Source organism: Martes martes, assembly GCF_963455335.1.
Source record: "Martes martes genome assembly, chromosome: 3".
Classification (NCBI taxonomy): Eukaryota; Metazoa; Chordata; class Mammalia; order Carnivora; family Mustelidae; genus Martes; species Martes martes.
In genome coordinates this window covers 156,953,720-156,974,295 of record NC_137890.1, presented here as the reverse complement: position 1 = coordinate 156,974,295, position 20,576 = coordinate 156,953,720, and the positions used below count along the sequence as shown (strand labels likewise).

Below are 20,576 nucleotides of genomic sequence, written 5' to 3'. Positions count from 1 at the left end.
GACTACTGTTTGCTGCCCACGGTTGATAATAATGTCATTAATCTGGATGCAGTAAGTATGCAGGCAGAAAATCTGGTCTGAGGAGAATAATAACTTGAATTAGATACATGTTACATTCAAAGTGCTTGCCAATATTAGTAAGCAGGAAGTTGGGAAGTTAAAGAAGTGCTTCAGAGAGCAGGGCTGGAGGTGTACATTTAAAATTCTTTAAAAGATAAGTGAAATGAGACTTAAGAATAGGATCTTGGAGGGCCTAGGTGGCTCAGTTGGTTAAGTACCTGACTCTTGGTTTTGGTCCAGGCCATGATCTCATAGTCATGGAATTGAGCCCTGCATCAGGCTCTGTGCTCAGCATGGAGTCTGCTTCAGATTCTGAGTAGTATACCTGATATTATCTTAGGGTTAGAGAGATAGGGATTGGAAATTAGGCCCTGCTAATGTGGGGAGTGTGTGGTCCTGGTGTACCACTGTTATTGAGATCCTGAAGGGCTACAATCTTACAAGTAAGGTTGAAGTGGGTATATATAGGCCCTCACAGAGACTATATCTCTACTTTGAATAAATTTAAACACTGAAAGCAGATTGAGGTAATTTATTGTTTTGTTTGTCTCAGGTGCTTGGCAGAAGCAAATGAAAATCCTGTTTGAAAGATGGTAACATTATACTAGGCCTCAAATTATCACTATAGAAATCTTGGAAATATAATGTCTAGTCCATAATAAAAAAATCAGGCATAAATGATCAAACATGAACAAAATCAAGTACAAGCAACAGAAGATAGTATTAGATCCATCCAGGCCTATGTTATTGGAGTTTTGAGGAGCAAGTTTTTTTTTTTTTTTTTTAAGATTTTATTTATTTATTTGACAGATCACAAGTAGGCAGAGAGGCAGGCAGAGAGAGAGGGGAAGCAAGCTCCCTGCTGAGCAGAGAGCCCGATGTGGGGCTCGATCCCAGGACCCTGAGATCATGACCTGAGCTGAAGGCAGAGGCTTTAACCCACTGAGCCACGCAGGCGCCCCTTGAGGAGCAAGTTTAATAGAACTATGCTTACCTTGTTCACAGAGACAAAGGACAAGATTTATCATTTTTAGCAGAGAAAAAACTTCTAAAAGAAAAAAATGGAAAATCTAGACTTGAAAGCATCAAGACAAATTAGGTAATTGTAAATTAAGTAATTAAGAAATTAAGTAATGGGTGAGTTTGATGGAAGATTAGAGCTGATAGAGAATTAGTGAGGTAGAAGGATTACTGAAGAGATTGAGGAAGAGATAGAGACACTGAAAGGTCAAAAGTGTGTAACTGAAGTTCCACACAAAGCGTTGAGAGAGAATGGGGCAATTGGACTTATGGGACAAGATGGGCTGAAGACTTTTCATAACTGATGAAAGCTACCAAATAATAGTATTGTTTACACCAAGCAGGATTAAAAAAATACTACCTTAGTATATTGTAGAAAATTGGTAGAAAACCAAAGATAAAGAGAAAATTTTCAAAAGCTGCTGTAGATGGGGAGAGAGAATAGTACGCTTTCAAAGAATAAAAAATTAGATTAATGACTGACTTCTGAACAGAAACATTGAAGGCCAGAAGACAATGGAATGCCCTCAAATTCCCGAGAGAAAATAACTGACAATCCAGAGTTCTAAAGCCTGTAAAAATTTCCTTGGAGAATAAAGATGAAATTCAAATGATTCAGACTTGACAGAACTCTTTAAAGTGCTCAAAAGACACATGTGGCTTGTGGCTACCATACTGGACAGCACAGGTATCAAAAATTTCCATAATCTCTGGAAGGACAGCACTACTATATGCACTAAGAAAATCACAAGGATATTTTGAGCAACATTCTGCCTCCTCAAAAAGGGAAACTTTAGATGAAATTGATAAATTTCTAGAAAGATGCAAATTACTGAAACTGAAGAAACTTAAAATTATTTTATTTTTAAAAACTATTTTTTTTCTTATGATGTCCTTATCTGCCTTTGGTATTGGGAAATACTGTCCTCGTGGATGATTTGGGAAATATTTTCTCTGTTTTCTGGAAGAGTCTGTGAAGGATTACTATTATTTTTTCTCTCAGTGTTTGGTAGAATTTGCCTTAGCATTCCTTATTAGAAGATTTAAAATTACTAATTCAATTTCTTGTTTTGTGTCTATTTTCTATTTTTTTCTTAAGTCAGCTTTAGTAATTTGTGTCTTTCTAGGAATTTGTCCATTTCATCTCAGTTATCTCTTTGGCCTAAAGTTGCTTATTGTAGTCCCTTATAATCCTTTTCTGTACAGTTAGGAGAGAGGTACCCTCTTTTACTCCTGTTCTATGGTCACCCTGTGGAGGTGGAATGGACCCCTTCCCAATTAGTAGGATGTATGTTAATTACATCTTAGATAACAGGAGAAATTGAGAACTTACTACTTACCTATGAGACTCCTTGGCAAAGTAGGGTGGGTATAGGCATGTCTGGCCTGGGCTTGAGTGAGGCAGAAGAAGTGGGTTAGTTCTTTATAATGGCTAGAGGACTGGAGAGAGGTTCCTATGTGCAGACTGGGGTTTTGTGAAATTCAAATTTCCCATTGGGGTCAAAGGTTGGGGGAACATGGACTTCCTGTCAAGCTCTACAGATGGATCAAAGCATAAAAGGGAGGTAAGGCTTAAAATAAATCAGTAGTCAAACATTGAAAAATACAGCCAGGCTTTTTATCACAAGTTTGTAATTTGGATTTTTAAAAAATAGTTTTACTTCATGTTTCTTTTCTTCCTTTCTTTATGTTGGATCATCTTGATTGATCATTTTTATTTTCAGGTTTATTGATTCTTTTTATGCCAACTCAGATCTGCTGTTGAACCCTTCTAGTGAATTTTTCATTTTAGTTCTGTCTTTCAACTTGGAATTTACTTTTCTTTTAATTTGTCTATTGTTTTTTTTTCTTTTTTAATTTTCTTTTCATTATTTTTTAATAAAGATTTTATTTACTTAATTGAGGGAGAGAGTGCACACGAGAGAGCAAGAAAAGAGAGAGCAGGAACAGAGGGAGATGGAGAAGCAGACTTCCTGCTGAGCAAGGAGCCCTGACACTGGGCCTGATCCCAGGACCCTGAGATTATGACCTGAACTGAAAGCAGACATTTAACTGAGCTACCCAGGTGCCCCTTAATTTTATTTTTAGAGAGAGAGCAGGGTGAGGGGCACAGGGGGAGTGAGTGAGGGAGGGAGGAAGAGAGAGAGAGAGAGAGGGAAAGAAAGAAACCCAAGCAGGCTCCCTGCTCAGCACAGAGCCCAATGCAGGTCTCATTCCCACAACCCTGAGGTCATGATCTGAGCTGAAATCAGGAGTCAGACGACCAACTGAGCTACCCAGGTGCCCCTCTCTATTGATATTTTCTATGTGATGAGTCATTGTCATCATACTTTACTTTATGACTGGTTTCTTTTAGTTCCTTGAACATATTTGTTATATTGCTTTGAAGTTTCTGTTGCCTGAGTCTTAAATCTAGGCTTTCCCTGAGCTTTTTTTTTTTTTTTTTTTAAAGATCTTAATTATTTATTTGACAGACACAGATCACAAGTAGGCAGAGGCAGGCAGAAGGTGGGGGGAAGCAGGCTCCCCACTGAGCAGAGAGCCCAATGTGGGGCTCGATCCCAGGACTCTGGGATCATGACCCAAGCTGAAGGCAGAGGCTTTAACCCACTGAGCCACCCAGGTGCCCCACCCTGAGACATTTTTAATTGAAACTGCTGCCCCTCCCCTCGGTCTCCCATGTATGGGTCACACTTGTCTGTTTTTTGCCCTGGTTATAATCTTTGTTGAAACCTGGACTTTTTTGATAATATATTAGCATTCTGATTCCTTTCCCCCCAGAGCTGGTTGTTCTTTTTGTTTGTGTACTGACTTTTCTGGACTTACTCTTTGGAGTCTGTTTTTCCACAGTGTGTGGATGCTGATGTCTCTGCTAGTTCTTCCTTTCTTGTTTTTATTTTTAAGTCTAATTTTCTTGTAGTTTCCCTTGGGTCAGTATATCTTAATAGTCAGCTATAATTTGGGGTGCCTGGGTGGCTCAGTGGGTTAAAGCCTCTGCCTTCGGCTCGGGTCATGATCCCAGGTCCTGGGATTGAGCCCCGCATTGGGCTCTCTGATCAGCAGGGAGCCTGTTTCCTCCTTTCTCTCTGCCTACTTGTGATCTCTGTCTGTCAAATAAAATCTTAAAAAAAAAAAAAAACAAACCCCAACAGTCAGCTATAATTCTCATAGGTGTTTAAACTCTGAAACAGTGAGGCCCCCATCCTTTGTCTGTGGCTCTCATGAGACTTGGGGGAATACACTCAAAGTTCAGACAGTTTACACATCAGCCCTGGCTTTTGCTTTCTGCGTTTGCACGGCACATTCATGCAGGAATGAGTAGCTCTCTAGGGCCTTCTCATTTCTTTCCTGCATGTTTAAAGTCCTGTGCATGCACATAGCAGAAAAAAGTAGATTCTTGTCAAGGTCCACTTTGATTGTCTCATTGCTAATTCTCCCTGTTAAATTTCTGGTTGGTTTCCTTATTTGTAGCTTGTCCTAACTAGTGTTGCAGATTCAGGCTAGTTGTGATATTGGCCTTCCTAATTTTTTTTTGTGTGTGTGTGTGTGTGCCTGGAATTATTATTGTTTTTGAAAATGCCCCTGGGCGTGGAATTCTTCTTGGTCTGCTCCAAAGAAATTTAGCTCCCTCTGGCTAAGTGAAGCTGCCAGTCTTCACAGCTTGCCTTGCCGTGGTAGGACTTTCATACCAAGGGATTGGGAGTGGGTGTGGGATAGTAGGAACTCCAGGTTAAACCACAGTACACTTCCTTTGGTCTTAACAAGATTCAGTAGATTTTCTTGAGTAAACACTTCTCAATTTTTTGTATGTCTTTGGTCAATATCCTGATCCTTAAATAGTTGGTTTTGATAATTTTATCCGGCTTTATTGTTATTTTTGTTCTGGGGATAATATTTGTCAAATTCCTTATTCAGCCATTCTGGGCATCATTTACCCTGTCTTTTCTCTCCCTCTGTCTCTTTCTCTGTGTCTCTCATACACACACATACACACACACACTCACACACACACTTTTTTTAGAGAGCGTGGAGCATGTGTGTGTTTGCATGTGTGGTGATGGTGAGGAGTGGGAAGAGGAAGAGAGAATCTTAAGCAGATTCCATGCCCAGTGTGGAGCCAGACTCGGGGCTTGATCTTACAACCCTGAGATCAAGACCTGAGCTGAAATCAGGAGTCAGATGCTTAACCAACTGAGCCACCCAAGCACCCCTCTTTCTCCCTCATTTTTTTTTTTTTAGATTTAATTTAATTTATTTATTTGACAGTGGAATAAAGAGAAAAAGAGAGAGAGCACAAGCATGGGGAGGAGCAGAGGGAGAGGGAGAAGCATACTCTATGCTGAGCAGGGAGCCTGACATGAGACTCAATCCAAAGACCCTAGGATCATAACCTGAGCTGAAGACAGATGCCCAACTGACTGAGCCACCCAGGCACCCCTGTCTCCCTCATTTTTAAACACTTAAATTTTACTCAAACTGAATTTTATTATAGAACATGTGTAAAGTATGACTGTATTGGCGGTTTGGTTAAGTAGTTTTAATTTTATTTTTTTCAGTGTTCCGAGATACACCACATGCTCCACACCCAGTGCTTCATGCAATATGTGCCCCCCCTTAATACCCATCACCAGGCTCACCTCTCCCCCCACCTTCCCTTCCAAAACCCTCAGTTTGTTTCTCAGAGTCCACAGTCTCTCGTGCTTCATCTCCCCCTCCGATTTCCCCCAATTCACTTTTCCTTTCCTTCTAATGTCCTCCATGTTATTCCTTATGCTCCACAAGTAAGTGAAGCAATATGATAATTGATTCTCTGCTTGACTTATTTCACTCAGCATAATCTCCTCCAGACCCGTCCATGTTGATAGTTGGGTGTTCATCCTTTCTGATGGAGGCATAATATTCCATTGTATAAATGGACCACATGTTCTTTATCCGTTCATCTGTTGAAGGGCATCTTGGCTCTTTCCACAGATTTGTGATTGTGGCCATTGCTGCTATGAACATTGGGGTACATATGGCCCTTCTTTTCATTACATCTGTATCTTTAGGGTAAAAACCCAGTAGTGCAGTTGTAGGGTCATAGGGTATCTCTCTTTTTAAATTCTTTTTTTTTTTTAAGATTTTATTTATTTACTTATTTGACAGAGATCACAAGTAGTCAGAGAGGCAGGCAGAGAGAGAGAGGAGAAAGCAGACTCCCCACTGAGCAGAGAGCCCGATGTGGGGCTCGATCCCAGGACCCTGAGACCATGAACTGAGCCGAAGGCAGCCACGCAGGCGCCCCTATTTTTAAATTCTTAAGGAATCTCTACACTGTTTTCCAAAGTGGCTGCACCAACTTGCATTCCCACTAACAATGTAAGAGGGTTCCCCTTTTTCCACATCCTCTCCAACACTTGTTGTTTACCATCCTGTTAATTTTGGCCATTCTAACTGGTGTAAGGTGGTATCTCAATGTGGTTTTGATTTGAGTATCCCTGATGGCAAATGATGGCAAACATTTTTTCATGCGTCTCTTAGCCATTTGTATGTCTTCTTTGGAGGAGTGTCTGTTCATGTCTTTTGCCCAATTTTTGACGTGATTATCTGTTTTTTGAGTACAACTTGTTGACTGTTTCATGTTTCTCAATTATTTGTAATGTAAATTGTTTACTTCTCTATTTTCAGAGAGGTTTATTTTATTTTATTTTTATTTTTAAATTAACACATAATGTATTATTTGTTTCAGTGCTACAGGTCTGTAATTCATCAGTCTTACACAATTCAAAGCACTCACCATAGCACATACCCTCCCCAATGTCCATCTCCCAGCCACCCCAACCCCTCCCCCCGCCCCCGGCCAGCAACCCTCAGTTTGTTTCCTGAGATTAAAAGTCTCTTATGGTTTGTCTCTCTCTCTGATTTTGTCTTGTTTCATTTTTCCCTCTCTTCCCCTATGATCCTCTGTCTTGTTTCTCAAATTCCTCTTATCAGTGAGATCATATGATAATTGCCTTTCTCCACCTTACTTACTTTGCTTAGCATAAAACCCTCTAGTTCCATCCATATCATGGCAAATGGCAAGATTTCTTTTTTTGATGGCTGCATAATATTCCTGTGTGTGTATGTGTGTGTGTATTATATATATAGATATATACCACATCTTCTTTATCCATTCATCTGTTGATGGACATCTAGGCTCTTCCCATAGTTTGGCTATTGTGGACATTGCTGCTATAAACATTGGGGAGCAGGTGCCCCTTTGGATCACTACATTTGTATCTTTAGGTGTTGCAATTGCCGGGTCATAGAGTAGCTCTATTTTCAACTTTCTGAGGAACCTCCATACTGTTTTTCAGAGTAGCTGCACCAGCTTGCATTCCCACGAGCAGTGTAGGAGGGTTCCCCTTTCTCTGCATCCTTGCCAACACCTGTCGTTTCCGGACTGGTTAAAATTTAGCCATTCTGACTGGTGTGAGGTGGTATCTCACTGTGGTTTCGATTTGTATTTTCCTGATGCTGAGTGATGTTGAGCACTTTTTCATGTGTCTTTTGGCCATTTGGATGTCTTCTTTGGAGAAGTGTCTGTTCATGTCCTCTGCCCATTTCTTGATTGGATTATTTGTTCTTTGGGTGTTGAGTTTGATGAGTTCTTTATAGATTTTGGAAACTAGCCCTTTATCTGATATGTCGTTTGCAAATATCTTCTCCCATTCTGTCAGTTGTCTTTTGGTTTTGTTAACTGTTTCCTTTGCTGTGCAAAAGCTTTTGATCTTGATGAAGTCCCAATATTTCATTTTTGCCCTTCCCTTGCCTTTGGTGATGTTCCTAGGAAGAAGTTGCTGCGGCTGAGGTTGAAGAGGTTGCTGCCTGTGTTCTCCTCAAGGATGTTGATGGATTCCTGCCTCACACTGAGGTCTTTCATCCATTTTGAGTCTATTTTTGTGTGTGGTGTAAGGAAATGGTCCAGTTCATTTTTCTGCATGTGGCTGTCCAATTTTCCCAATACCATTTGTTGAAACAACTGATTTTTTCCTATTGAATATTCTTTCCTGCTTTGTTGAAGATTAGTTGGCCATAGAGTTGAGGGTTCATTTCTGGGCTCTATTCTGTTCCATTGATCTATGTGTCTCTTTTTATGCTAGTACCATACTGTCTTGATGATTACAGCTTTGTAATAGAACTTGAAGTCTGGAATTGTGATACCGCCAGCTTTGGTTTTCTTTTCCAACATTTCTCTGGCTATTTGGGGTCTTTTTTGATTCCATATACATTTTGGAATTATTTGTTCCATTTCTCTAAAAAAATTGGTGATATTTTGATAGGGATTGCATTAAATGTGTAGATTGCTCTAGGTAGCATAGACATTTTCACAATATTTGTTCTTCTAGTCCATGAGCATGGAATATTTTTCCATTTCTTTGTGTCTTCCTCAGTTTCTTTCATGAATATTCCTTAGTTTTCTGAGTACAGGTTCTTTGCCTCTTTGGTTAGATTTATTCCTAGGTATCTTTTGGTTTAGGGTGCAATTGTAAATGGAATCAGCTACTTAATTTCTTTTTCTTCTGTGTTGTTGGTGTATAGAAATACAACTGATTTCTGTGCACTGATTTTATATCCTGACACTTTACTGAATTCCTGTATGAGTTCTCGGAGTTTTGGAATGGAGTCTTTTGGTTTTTCTACATAAAGTGTCATATCATCTGCAAAGAGTGAGAGTTTGACTTTTTCACTGATTCGGATGCCTTTTATTTCTATTTGCTGTCTGATTGCTGAGGCTAGGACTTCTAGTACTATGTTGAATAGCAGTGGTGATAGTGGACAGCCCTGACATGTTCCTGACCTAAGGAGAAAAGATTGAGGATGATATTCACTGTGGGGTTTCATAGGTGACTTTTATGATATTGAGGTATGTTCCCTCTATCCCTACGCTGTGAAGAGTTTTGATCAAGAAAGTATGCTGTACTTTGTCAAATGTTTTTTCGGCATCTATTGAGAATATCATATGGTTCTTGTTCTTTCTTTTAGTAATGTATTGTATCACATTGATTGATTTGGAGATGTTGAACCAACCTTGCAGCCCTGAAATCCCACTTGGTCGTGGTGAATAATTCTTTTAATGTACTGTTGGATCCTATTGGGTAGTATTTTGATGAGAATTTTTGCATCCATGTTCATCAGGGATATTGGCCTGTAATTCTCCTGTTTGATGGGGTCTTTGTCTGGTTTTGGGATCAAGGTAATGTTGGCCTCATAAAATGAGTTTGGAAGTTTTCCTTCATTTCTATTTTTTGGAACAGTTTCAGGAGAATAGGTATTAATTCTTCTTTAAATGTTTGGCAGAATTCTCCTGAGAAGCTGTCTGGCCCTGGGCTCTTGTTTTTTGGGAGATTTTTGATTACTTCTTTAATTTCCTTAATGGCTATGTGTCTGTTCAGGTTTTCTGTTTCTTCCTGGTTCAGTTTTTGTACTTTACACATCTCTAGGAATGCACCCATTTCTTCCAGATTGTCTAATTTGCTTGCCTAGGGTTGCTCATAATATGTTCTTATAATTGTTTGTATTTCTTTGGTGTTGGTTGTGATCTGTCCTCTTTTATTCATGATTTTATTAATTTGGATCCTTTCTCTTTCCTTTTTGATAAGTCTGGCCAGGGGTTTATCAGTCTTATTAATTCTTTGAAAGAACCAGCTCCTAGTTTTGCTGATCTGTTCTGTGGTCTTTTGGTTTGTATTTCATTGATTTCTGCTCTATATTTATTATTTCTCTTCTCCTGCTGTGTTTAGACTTTATTTGCTGTTCTTTCTCTAGCTTTTTTAGGTGTAGGGTTAGGTCGTGTATTTGAGACCCTTCTTGTTTCTTGAGAAAGGCTTTATTGGTATATGCTTTTCTCTTAGGACTGCCTTTGCTGCATCGCAATGATTTTGAACAGTTGTGTTTTCATTTTCATTTATTTCCATGATTTTAAAAAATTCTTCTTTAATTTCCTGGTTGGTCCATTCATTCTTTAGTAGGATGCTCTTTAGCTTCCATGTGTTTGAGTTTTTCAACTTTCCTCTTGTGGTTGAGTTCTAGTTTCAAAGCACTGTGGTCTGAAAATATGCAGGGAATGATTGCAGTATTTTCGTACTGGTTGAGACCTGATTTGTGACCTAGGATGGGATCTATTCTGGAGAATGTTCCATGTGCACTAGAAAAGAATGTGTATTCTATTGCTTTGAGATGGAATGTTCTGAATATATCTGTGATGTCCATCTGGTTCACTGTGTCATTTAAAGCCTTTATTCCCTTGTTTATCTTTTGCTTAGATGATCTGTCCGTTTCAGTGAGGGGGTGTTAAAAGTCCCCTACTATTATTGCATTATTGTCGATATGTTTCTTTGATTTTGTTATTAATTGATTTATATAATTGGCTGCTCACATGTTAGGGGCATAGATACTTAAAATTGTTAGATCTTCTTATTGGACAGACCCTTTAAGGATGATATAGTGTCCTTCCTCATCTCTTATTGTAGTCTTTGGCTTAAGATCTAATTGATCTGATATAAGGATTGCCACCCCAGCTTTCTTTTGATGTCCATTAGCATGGTAAATTGTTTTCCACCCCCTCACTTTAAATCTGGAGGTGTCTTTGGGTCTAAAATGAGTTTCTTGTAGACAGTGGATTGATGAGTTTTGTGTTTTTATCCATCCTGATACCCTGTGTCTTTTGATTGGGGCATGTAACCCATTTACATTCAGGGTAACTATTGAGAGATATGAATTTAGTGCCATTGTATTGCCTGTCAGGTGACTGTTACTGTATATTTTCTCTGTTCCTTTCTGGTCTATGTTACTTTTAGGCTCTCTCTTTGCTCAGAGGACTCCTTTCAGTATTTCCTTTAGGGCTGATTTGGTGTTTGCAAATTGTTTTAGTTTTTGTTTGTCCTGGAAGCTTTTTATTTTTCCTTCTATTTTCAATGACAGCCTAGCTGGTTATAGTATTCTTGGCTGCATATTTTTGTTGATTAGTGCTCTGAATGTATCAACGCCAGTCCTTTCTGGCCTGCCAAGTCTCTGTAGCTAGGTCTGCCACCAATCTAATATTTCCACCATTGTAGGTTACAGACCTCTTGTCCCGAGCTGCTTTCAGGATTTTCTCTTTGTCTCTGAGATTTTAAGTTTTACTATTAGATGATGGGGTGTTGACCTATTTTTATTGATTTTTGAGGAGGCTTCTCTGTGTTTCCTGGATTTTGATGCCTGTTTCCTTCCCTAAATTAGGGAAGTTCTGTGCTATAATTTGCTGCAATATACATTTTGCTCCCTTTTTCTTCTTCTTCTAGGATCCCAATTTTTCTAATATTGTTTCATCTTAAGGTATCACTTACCTCTTGAATTCTTCCCTCGTGATCCAGTAATTATTTATCTCCCTTTTTCTCAGCTTCCTTATTTCTCCATCATTTGGTCTTCTATATCACTAATTCTCTCTTCTGCCTCATTTGTCCTAGCAGTAAGAGCCTCCATTTTTGGACAGGAATTGATAAGATAAGATGTTGGTTAAAATAGGAAAGAGGAAAAATTTAAAAAAAGAATAGAAAAAGAGAAAAATAAAGAAAATTTTAAAAATTTTACTTTGAATCATGGGAAAAAGCCATGATGTCTATGTGCTGTATTCCTGTAGTGTTTTGGTGTTCTCATTGATTGGTAAACTTGGTCTTGGCTGGATATTCTTGCTGATCTTCTGCTGGAGGGGCCAGTTTTAGTGATTCTCAAATGTCTTTGCTGGAGGTGGAACTGCACGCCCTTGCCAGGGGCTAGGTTAAGTAATCCGCTTCAGTTTGTTCTAGTTAGCTTTTGTTCCTAGAAAGCTTTCCCTACAGCTTTGGAGGACGAAAATGAAAATGGCTGCCTCCCAATCTCTGACTCTGGAGGAGCTGAGAGCTTAGGGCTCCACTGTTCAGTGAGCCTTCTGAGAAAAGCAGTCAGTCACTCCTCTGTTGCCCTGGTCTCTGGCCGCACTTTGCGCTCACCCAGCCTGTGACCCAGTGTTTCTATCTCCAGCACACGGCCCTGTTTGGAGTCTCGATACCCAGTTGATTCCTGCAGTGTGCTCCCATGCAGCTCCTCTCAGTGGAGGAAGGGGGGTCTCCCCGGATCTGCCACTTGTGGGGTCCCTGCTTGAAGAGCAGTGGTGTGACTGTGCCAGGAATTAGTTTATGGCAACCCCAAGCTGCCCCCTTCTCGGCTCTGTCTTTGCAGCTGGCTTCCCTGCTCCAATACCTGGGAGCTCTGGCACTCTCAGGCACCCCTGGTCTTTCTGTGACCCCAAGGGTCCTGAGACCACACTGACCCAGTGAGGATTCAACCCCCCTCTTAGCCACTGGAGCAACATTCCTCTGTGGAGCAGACTTCTAAAAGTTCTTATTTTGTGCTCTGCTACCCTCCCCCCACCCCCATCTTCCCATATGTCATCTTGGATTCACTTCCTCGCATATCCTACATTCCAGAAAGTGGTCGCTTTTTGTTCACAGAATTGCTGCTATTCTTTTCTTTGATCTCCTGTTGAGTTTGTATGTGTTCAGAATGGTTTGATAACTATCTAGCTGAATTCCTGGGACCAGACGAAGTTTAGGTTTCCTACTCCTCTGCCCTCTTGCTCCTCCCTCAGTGTGAGGTTTATTTTAAACTTTTAAAAAGTCTGTTCCATCAATAGTGTGTTCTTTCATTTGTTTTACTGTGTCTCACTTTCTGTTGGCTCCATCTTACCTTCTGAATAGGCTCAATATTTTCTCTCTTTAAACTTTTCTTTCGATTTTTCTCCTTGTGTTTCCTTTACTGCACGGGTTCATAACTTTCGTTTCTTATCAGGGCTGAGATACAGGGTAAGGTGAATGAGATGCCTAGGGGACGAACATTTCGGGAGTCTCTCTCCAAGTCCTGCAAGTGCAGGGTGTGGGGTTGGTACTAGCATGATTTTGCTTTTATGAATTTTGCATCCTAGGTGCCTGGCATGCCTTACTGTAGTCCTGGCTCTTCTGCTTAAGTTTCTCATTAGTGGGTATTCATTATAAGCTGGTTTCTGCTCTAAATAGACTTCATTTATTCAAATTTGGGGGCACATCCGCTCTGCAGTATGCGTTGTGCCAGGTTTGGGGAATATAAAGGGTCTTAAGACACCGCTCCATTGTTTCTTCAGATTTACTCCTTCTCAAGTCTAGTGCCTATCCCCCCCGCATTCCACCTCGTTTCTGCTTTTTTGTACCATGGGGCACTGTTGATCATTACTGCCTGTTCATCCTAACCCCATCCCATCTCTTTAGAATATACAGCTATTTCTGTGACAAGACACCCTCTCTGGGAACTAGTGGGCATTTGGGCAATATATCAGTGTCCCTCACTGGTGAAGATTAGGAATTGACTTGTCCTTTCAGTGTGTTAAGGTAGGGGTGCCCAGGATTTCTCTTGGGTTAATGGGCCTTTAGACCTATGTTGTTGGGAAGGTTCTTGTTCATTCATACTCTGCTTAGTATCTTCTCTGTTTGGAATCTTTCCTTCTCCTTCCAGTACTTTGATACCCAGAGGTAAGCTGATTTTCTGCCCAGCTATTTGGCTTACTCTTGCCAACTTTGTTTCCTGGGCCCTGTGTTCTTTCCCTGTTCTTTGCTGACTTGTTTTTAATGTAGTTTCTCTGAATGATCGTGCTCTGCTTATTTTTGAAAATAAAAACTGAAAAGAACTGAAAAAAACTTGAAATGAAAAGCTGCTTACTCATGAAAATAAACTCATCTACTCATTTAAGAAGTGAATAATGAACACATATTCCACCCCAGGTACTATAGGAGTCACTATGGTTATAACAATGACCCCAACCAAACATTCCTTGTAATCCTGAGTTAGAGAGACAAGGTAGGTATAAATCACGCCATCTGAGGGGCAGGGTGGTATTTGCTGTGAAGGAAAGAAAGTTAGAGATGCAGCTGATCTTGGGACATTTGAGTTGAGATCTCCGTCTTCACTTCACTTAGCTAATAGTCAGTTTTGAGCTCTTGCCTGCATCAGGACTTGATACAAAGCACCCATTTCCAGTTCTGGCCTTTGGTTTTGTATTGTCTTTTCCCCACTTGCAGCTTGTCCCCAACTCTTCACCTTAACCTTGGCTGCCATGAATTCTATTCTTACTCAGTAGTGGTTGTCAATCATGATCATTAACTCGTTCTCCTTTGGAAGTTATTTTCTACCTTGTTTTCTTAACATTTGACTCTGTTGGTTCTTTTCCTACATCTTTGTTAGCTTCTTTGTTTTATTTTCTACTTCTTCTTTGCATTTCCTAAAAGTTGCCCTAACCCAGATTTTGTCCTGGGCTCCTTCTGTATCAGCTCAGCCTTTCTTGGCAGTCTCATCCATTCTAGAAAACTCTGGGTTACCATTTTTATGCAAATAGATGGCTAATATATCTAATTTATGCTCCAGTTTCCAAAGACTTGAGGTAGAGGTATTCATAGAGGCACATTTCCATGTGTACAGGTATGCATAGAGGTATATGTTCACGTAGAGATAGGGAACACCCTAAGTGGAATTCATTATCTTTAACTCAGTGACTTTATAATCTCCCAGTCTCCTTGCTTGAAATCTCGAACATTTCCCACCTTCTTGTTCTCAAGATTCCAGATCTGCCTGTCTGCCAAGTGGTGCCAGTTTGTCCTGTGTAATAATACCATGTCACGGTATTCTTTTCAGTGTGTGCTTGTTCAGCTCTAGTTCAGGCCTTCCTTTCTTTCTCCCCTGTCTGTTCTGGTTCTTTCCTAAGGTGCAGCTGCCACTGTCTTTCTCAATTCCAGGTGACTGAATCCTGTGCCAGGTTCATTTTTCCTGAAACACAGTTCTGATCTGTCATTCTTCTCTTCTGCTCATTCATGCTTCAGAAATTCCTTACTGCCTTTGAAAAGCGGGCTGGTTTTCTAGACCTTCCAACTTGTTTTATTTTCCTTGCCACTACCTCCTTCATACAGGCTGGACTCTCTCCAAATGGAATTAATGTTGTAAGAACCTGCCTGTGTTTTTCTGTTTGTGTCTCTACTTTTGTTTCCTTTTGCCAGCAGCATGCTTTTCTCACATTCTCAGTTCTTCCTTCACATCTTTCCTGAAGCTCTCTCAGATTTTCTGACCCACAGGTACTTTCTTTCTTCCATCATAGGTACATTTACCTATACTTAAAAAAATAGAGTGCTTATCACTTCCCAACTTGTATTGTTATATTGGTATGATTTTTAGAAATCTAATTAGCTTTTGTATTTTTCATTGTGCCTAGTATAGTACACTGTCCAAGTATTTGTTGAATTAATAAGTGGATGAATGCCTTCTGAATTAAACCATCAGATAGTCTGGCCTCCTCTGTGCGCCCTTCCCATTACCTTGTTGTTTATCGAAGACCATCTGTTTCTCTCCCTTCTTGCCTTTTTTTTTTTTTTTTCCCACTTTACCCCTGAATCTCTTCATGTATTGCTGTGTGGCCTGTTACCCTTTGTCGTTGTAGCTTCTCTTTTCCTGAGTAAGTATTAATTTCACTTTAGAGAAAAATTATATCATTTCAATGAAAGATGTGTGTGGGAAATTTACAGGAAATGGAAGCTAGTGTTGAGAATGACATCTTGATACATTTTATGGGAAAGAAGCCTGCCCACTAGGATTTTGGAAATTTTCAAGTATAGGCTGGAATCCCTGGGCTGGTGGCCAGCTGAGAGTAGAAAGTAGAAGTTGTGATGATGTGTTCAGTATCCAGGTGGAAGGCCAGCGGCCAGCTCCACAGCCCTGGACTCCAGTCTACTGATCCAGGCAGCTGCCTTATATTCCTTAGAAGCAGCTGCCTTGAGCTTGCGGACAAATGATTAGTTTGAAGTGATGTCAGGTAGGAGTAGGGACATATATGTCTAACTGCATTGTTGCCATTTTTTTGAAAGCAAGTGAATCACCTGGGTTCCCTGCATAGTCTTGGATATCCAGTTGTGGCTGTGAATTAGATTTTGTTGATGAATTCCAAAGGAATTAATTTACTTGGTTTAGTCAACAAACGTCGTTTGCCCAATGCGAAACTTAGTAAGCGCTGTATCTTTTGAGTCCTAGTTTAGTACCTATTTTATTATAGCCTTGAGATCCCAGATCTTTATACCTTTTTTCAAAATTCTATTCCCTCCCACTCTTACCCATTTCAGAAGCTGAATGGAACTGCAGAGCTCTTTCTTCCCCTCCTCATTGCCCTGTTGAGGTTTTTAGTTGAAGTGGCCCAGACAAGCAGGCTAGCGATACCTTGCAAAGCAACTCAGGACAGATGGTGTGCTTGTCTAACTGCCTAGGAGAGAGGGACACAAGGACACAGGAGGTCCCCCCTCCCACAATGTGTTGTTTTTTTTTTTTTTTTTTTTAAAGATTTTATTTATTTGAGACAGAGATAGAGAGTACAAGTAGGCAGAGCAGCATGCAGAAGGAGAGGGAGAAACAGACTCTCCACTGAGCAGGGAGCCTGATGTGGGGCTCAATCCCAGGACCCCGGGATCATGACCTGAGCTGAAAGCAGCCGCCGACTGAGCCACCTAGGCGCCCTTCCCCCCAGTGTTTTTATCATGCACGTACTACATTTCTGAGAGCACAGAGGACACCATAGGTTAAGTGCTCATCAGTCACCTATCTCTCTTTGGTTTCAGCTAGTGACAACTGAACTACTCAAGGCAGAAAGAACTCTGAGCTGAGCAGTGGAGGCCCCCCTGGATCAGGAGAGAAGAGGCGACCTTGGAACCAGTAATGAGCCATCCTGACTTCAGGCTGAACCTCCGGCCCTTGGGGACCCCCAGAGGTAGCAAGAGGAAAATGGAGTCTCTTCTAGCAACTGGAGACCTGAAATAAAATAACAGTGAAATGGAGGCACAGGGCGGGTCTGGGGCTGAGGGCCACCATAATTCTTTTGGTGACCTGTTAAATATTCTTCCATGTTATTTATTCTAGAATTAAGTGTGGTTTCTTGTTGTCTTAATTTATTATATTGAGTACAGCTGTTTAGTTTCCTCCAGAAAAGAAACAGTCTTTTAGTAATTCCTATTTTAAAAAGTTTGTGTCTATAAACAGCAAAACATATTGAGCCCATTATTCAGATTATATTCTCTGCATGTTGTGGTGCTGATTTAAAACTTAAGTCCCATCTATGTACATTTTATACATGTTTCCTCATTTTATGCTTGTTACCCATTCTTTCCTTTTTGTGACTATTTGAAATCATTATCAGATCATTTCATTCTTTTATTAGTCTTTCTACATTTAAAAAAAAAAAGGTAAAATATCTCCAGTTTTAAGATACAGAGATGCTTGGTTGAGGAAAGAGTTGATTGCTGCCTCATGTTTCTAGGTGTGTCCTCTGTGGTTGGCCCACATGGTCTTGGTGCTTCGCCAGGTGACAAAAAGTCAAAGAACAAGTCCATACGAGGGAAGAAAAAGAGCGTATTTGAAACCTACATGTCCAAGGAGGATGTCTCAGAAGGCTTGAAGAGAGGAACACTTATCCAGGTGCTTAAAACATACTGGGCGGCTATTCCTTGACTGTGGAATCAGAAGTAACCCTTGGCTCATTAAACTGTTTATTGTTCTGCATTGTGTGCTTGAGGGACATGGCTCAAGAGCAGGCCCAGGGCTACCCACTTCTTACACCCACAGTGCACTTTGGGGTGCTAAGCACCACGAGACAGACAGAGCAAGTGCTCTGAGATTTGAGAGGAAGGAGCCATTACGTAAAGTTAGGGTTGTCTAGGATTGTTTATTTGGTCTAGGAGTGCTTAACTGGAAGGGATATATTTGGACTAGCCCTGAGTTGGTACAGTTGGAACACGTGAAGATAAGAGAAAGAGCTTTCTGGACAGACAGACCACTGTGCACTACTAAGACCAAAGTGGAAAATAGGGTTTGGCTGTAAGGAGCACTGATAGTTGAGTTTGCCGGGAGCACATAGACACTAAGTGATGGAGACGAGTGTTGAGAAGGAACTGAAACAGCACCAGACAATATTTGTTGAGTGCTTTATAGTTTACAGAATATTTTTACAAGCTAGGTCAGTGGTTCGGCTCAGTGGAAGTTTGTTGAGTATCTGCTGTGAGCTGGGAACAGTACACAGTTAGGAGTGTGCCGCCTGGGTGCTCCTAAGGCGAAGGCGGTTGAGACTGGCTTTCTGTTCTCCCAGCTCCCAGCTCAGGGCGGGCAGGCAGTCATGGGAATGAGTGATTTAGGGATAGATCATAAGTGCTCAAATAAAAGTGTTACCAGGGCGTGTGGGAGGGTGTTGGGGGGAACTGGGAGCCCGGAGGAGGTAACTTCTTGGTGGGTATGGGAGGATGCCTACTTGGGGCCTATTACATGAGTGCTATGTGTGTGAGAAGGAGGTGTGGGGAGGGTGGGGCACCGATGAAAACATGACTCGTGAAACAGTGTGGAGGAAGGCAGCGTAGGTCTCCTTGGGCATGAAATATGAGGTAGGAAGTAGGTAATGAGATGGAGAGTGAGGCAGGGCACATACTCTTTGAATTAAGTGTATTTTAGAATTATGGGATTGGTATATAGAGGCATGGCCATGTGTTACGTGGCTTGCTTGAAAATGTTGGTTGTGTTCCATTCTGAATGCATTCTCTTGTTCTTCTCATTTTGAGAGCCCAGCTTCCATATTTGTGGTTTTGGCCGACGATCCAGCCAGTGAACAGCTACTGTCATCTTCTTTTCCTTTTTATTTTTTATTTTTATTTATTTGGCAGGGAGAGAGAGAGAGAGATCACAAGTAGGCAGAGAGGCAGGCAGAGAGAGGGAGAAGCAGGCTCCCTGCTGAGCAGAAAGCCCGGTGTGGACCTTGATCCCAGGACCCTGAGATCATGACCTGAGCTGAAGGCAGAGGCTTAACCCACTGAGCCAGCCAGGCACCCTTCTTTTCCTTTTTAATCACCTTTTTGTACTTATCTGTAGTCAAGTGCACATATGATTAATGTAGACTCTTTGATTGGAACCTTTTGACCCCCTCCATCCACTCCCTGCCCTTCTCCTGTATCCTCGCCTCCTCTGGCAACCACCTGTCTGTATCTCTGAGATTTTTTGTTTTGTTTTGTTTTTTTAAGATTCCACATATAAGAGATCCAACAGTACTTGGCTTTCTCTGTTTGGCCTGTTTCACTTAGCATAATGTCTTTGAGGTCCATCAGTGTGGTCACAAATGGCAAGATATCATCCCTTTTTTATTTCTGAGTAATATTCCATTGTGTTTGTATGTATACACCACGATTTCTTTATCCATTCCTCCATCAATGGACACTTAGGTTGTTTTCATAACTTGTCTATTATAAATAGTGCTGCAGTGAACATGGGGTGCTAATATCTTTTTGTGTTAGTGTTTTTATTGACTCTTGAATGGAAAACTTTTTAACAAAGAAGTTGATCTTCCTGATTTTAGAGGTACTGTTAGGCCCCCCACCCCTTTTTCTTTAACTCTCCTTGGATTTCTTTGTCAAGGCCTCTCTTAGGAGAATCTGCATTTGGACATTTGAATCTGCATTTGGACATTTGTCCCTTCATTAATCCATTCATTTGCTCTTTATCCTTCAATCCACATACTGAGCTCCATTTTATCTACAATTTTCTTGGCCCTCATCTTGTTTCATGTATGAGGACCCTTTTGTGCCTTTCCCACTTTCATCTCCTGCCACTCTCCTTCAGGTACATGCTGCTCTGTTCACCCTGCCCTGATCTTTAAGACCTGTCCTGTAAAAATTCTGCTCTTTGCTTTTTCCATGACTCTGTACGCACTGTTCCTAGTGCTTGGAATGCTTTCTCCCATTATCTTGATGTAATTGTGCTTGAACTTTAAGTCCCTACCTAAATGTTACCCCCTTTGAGAAGCCTTATTTTAATTCTCCAAGCAGAATTGGCCATGACTGCTTTCTTGAAGCTGACTTTGTTGTTTACCCTTTATGCTAAACTTATTACCATTTCTTGGTATTTATGTTTCCTCAAATAGACCATTCACTTTCTTGTGGGGAGGGCCATTCTTATTCCCACAAATTAGCCCAGTGTGTGACATTTGATTGGTGCATAATAAGTTTATATTGAATAAATATTTATTTACTGAGTGAATAAAGGATCAAGGTACTGTCTTTTAAAGACGGGTGAGGGAAACTCTGTTATAACTTGGAAGAAAAATTGCTTCTAATTTTGGTTATAGAATTTATAGAGCTAGGATGAGGAAAATATTCTGGAATGATACAGTTTTTGCTCCTTCCTATTAACTTTTGCTTTTGAAGCAACTCTTTGCTGAAATTAAAGCAAAACAGAAAGCTGATCAATATAACAACTCTTTCCCAGGAGTTTGTAAGTGATTCCTCCTGGCTTGTGACATCATGAGACTCTGCAGCCAGAGCCTCCCCCCCCAGATGAGAACAGTTGTTCTTTGCAGATGGGGAGAGGAATGGGTTCCAGATATGAGGTCACCATGTGAAATATACAACACTGTAAATAAGATT

The 20,576-nt window shown here is 40.7% G+C and overlaps 1 protein-coding gene across 1 annotated transcript in view; it reads left to right on the top strand.

Moving 5' to 3' along the window:
* The window catches only part of DIS3L2 (DIS3 like 3'-5' exoribonuclease 2), a 346,542-nt gene that overhangs the window by 37,140 nt on the left and 288,826 nt on the right, over positions 1-20,576 (top strand). The window contains exons 2-3 of the mRNA XM_080797894.1: positions 16,740-16,888; positions 17,435-17,592. Coding sequence (XP_080654020.1) covers positions 16,837-16,888; positions 17,435-17,592 — 210 coding nt within the window. The 5' untranslated portion in view covers positions 16,740-16,836. The remainder of the gene's footprint in view (positions 1-16,739; positions 16,889-17,434; positions 17,593-20,576) is intronic.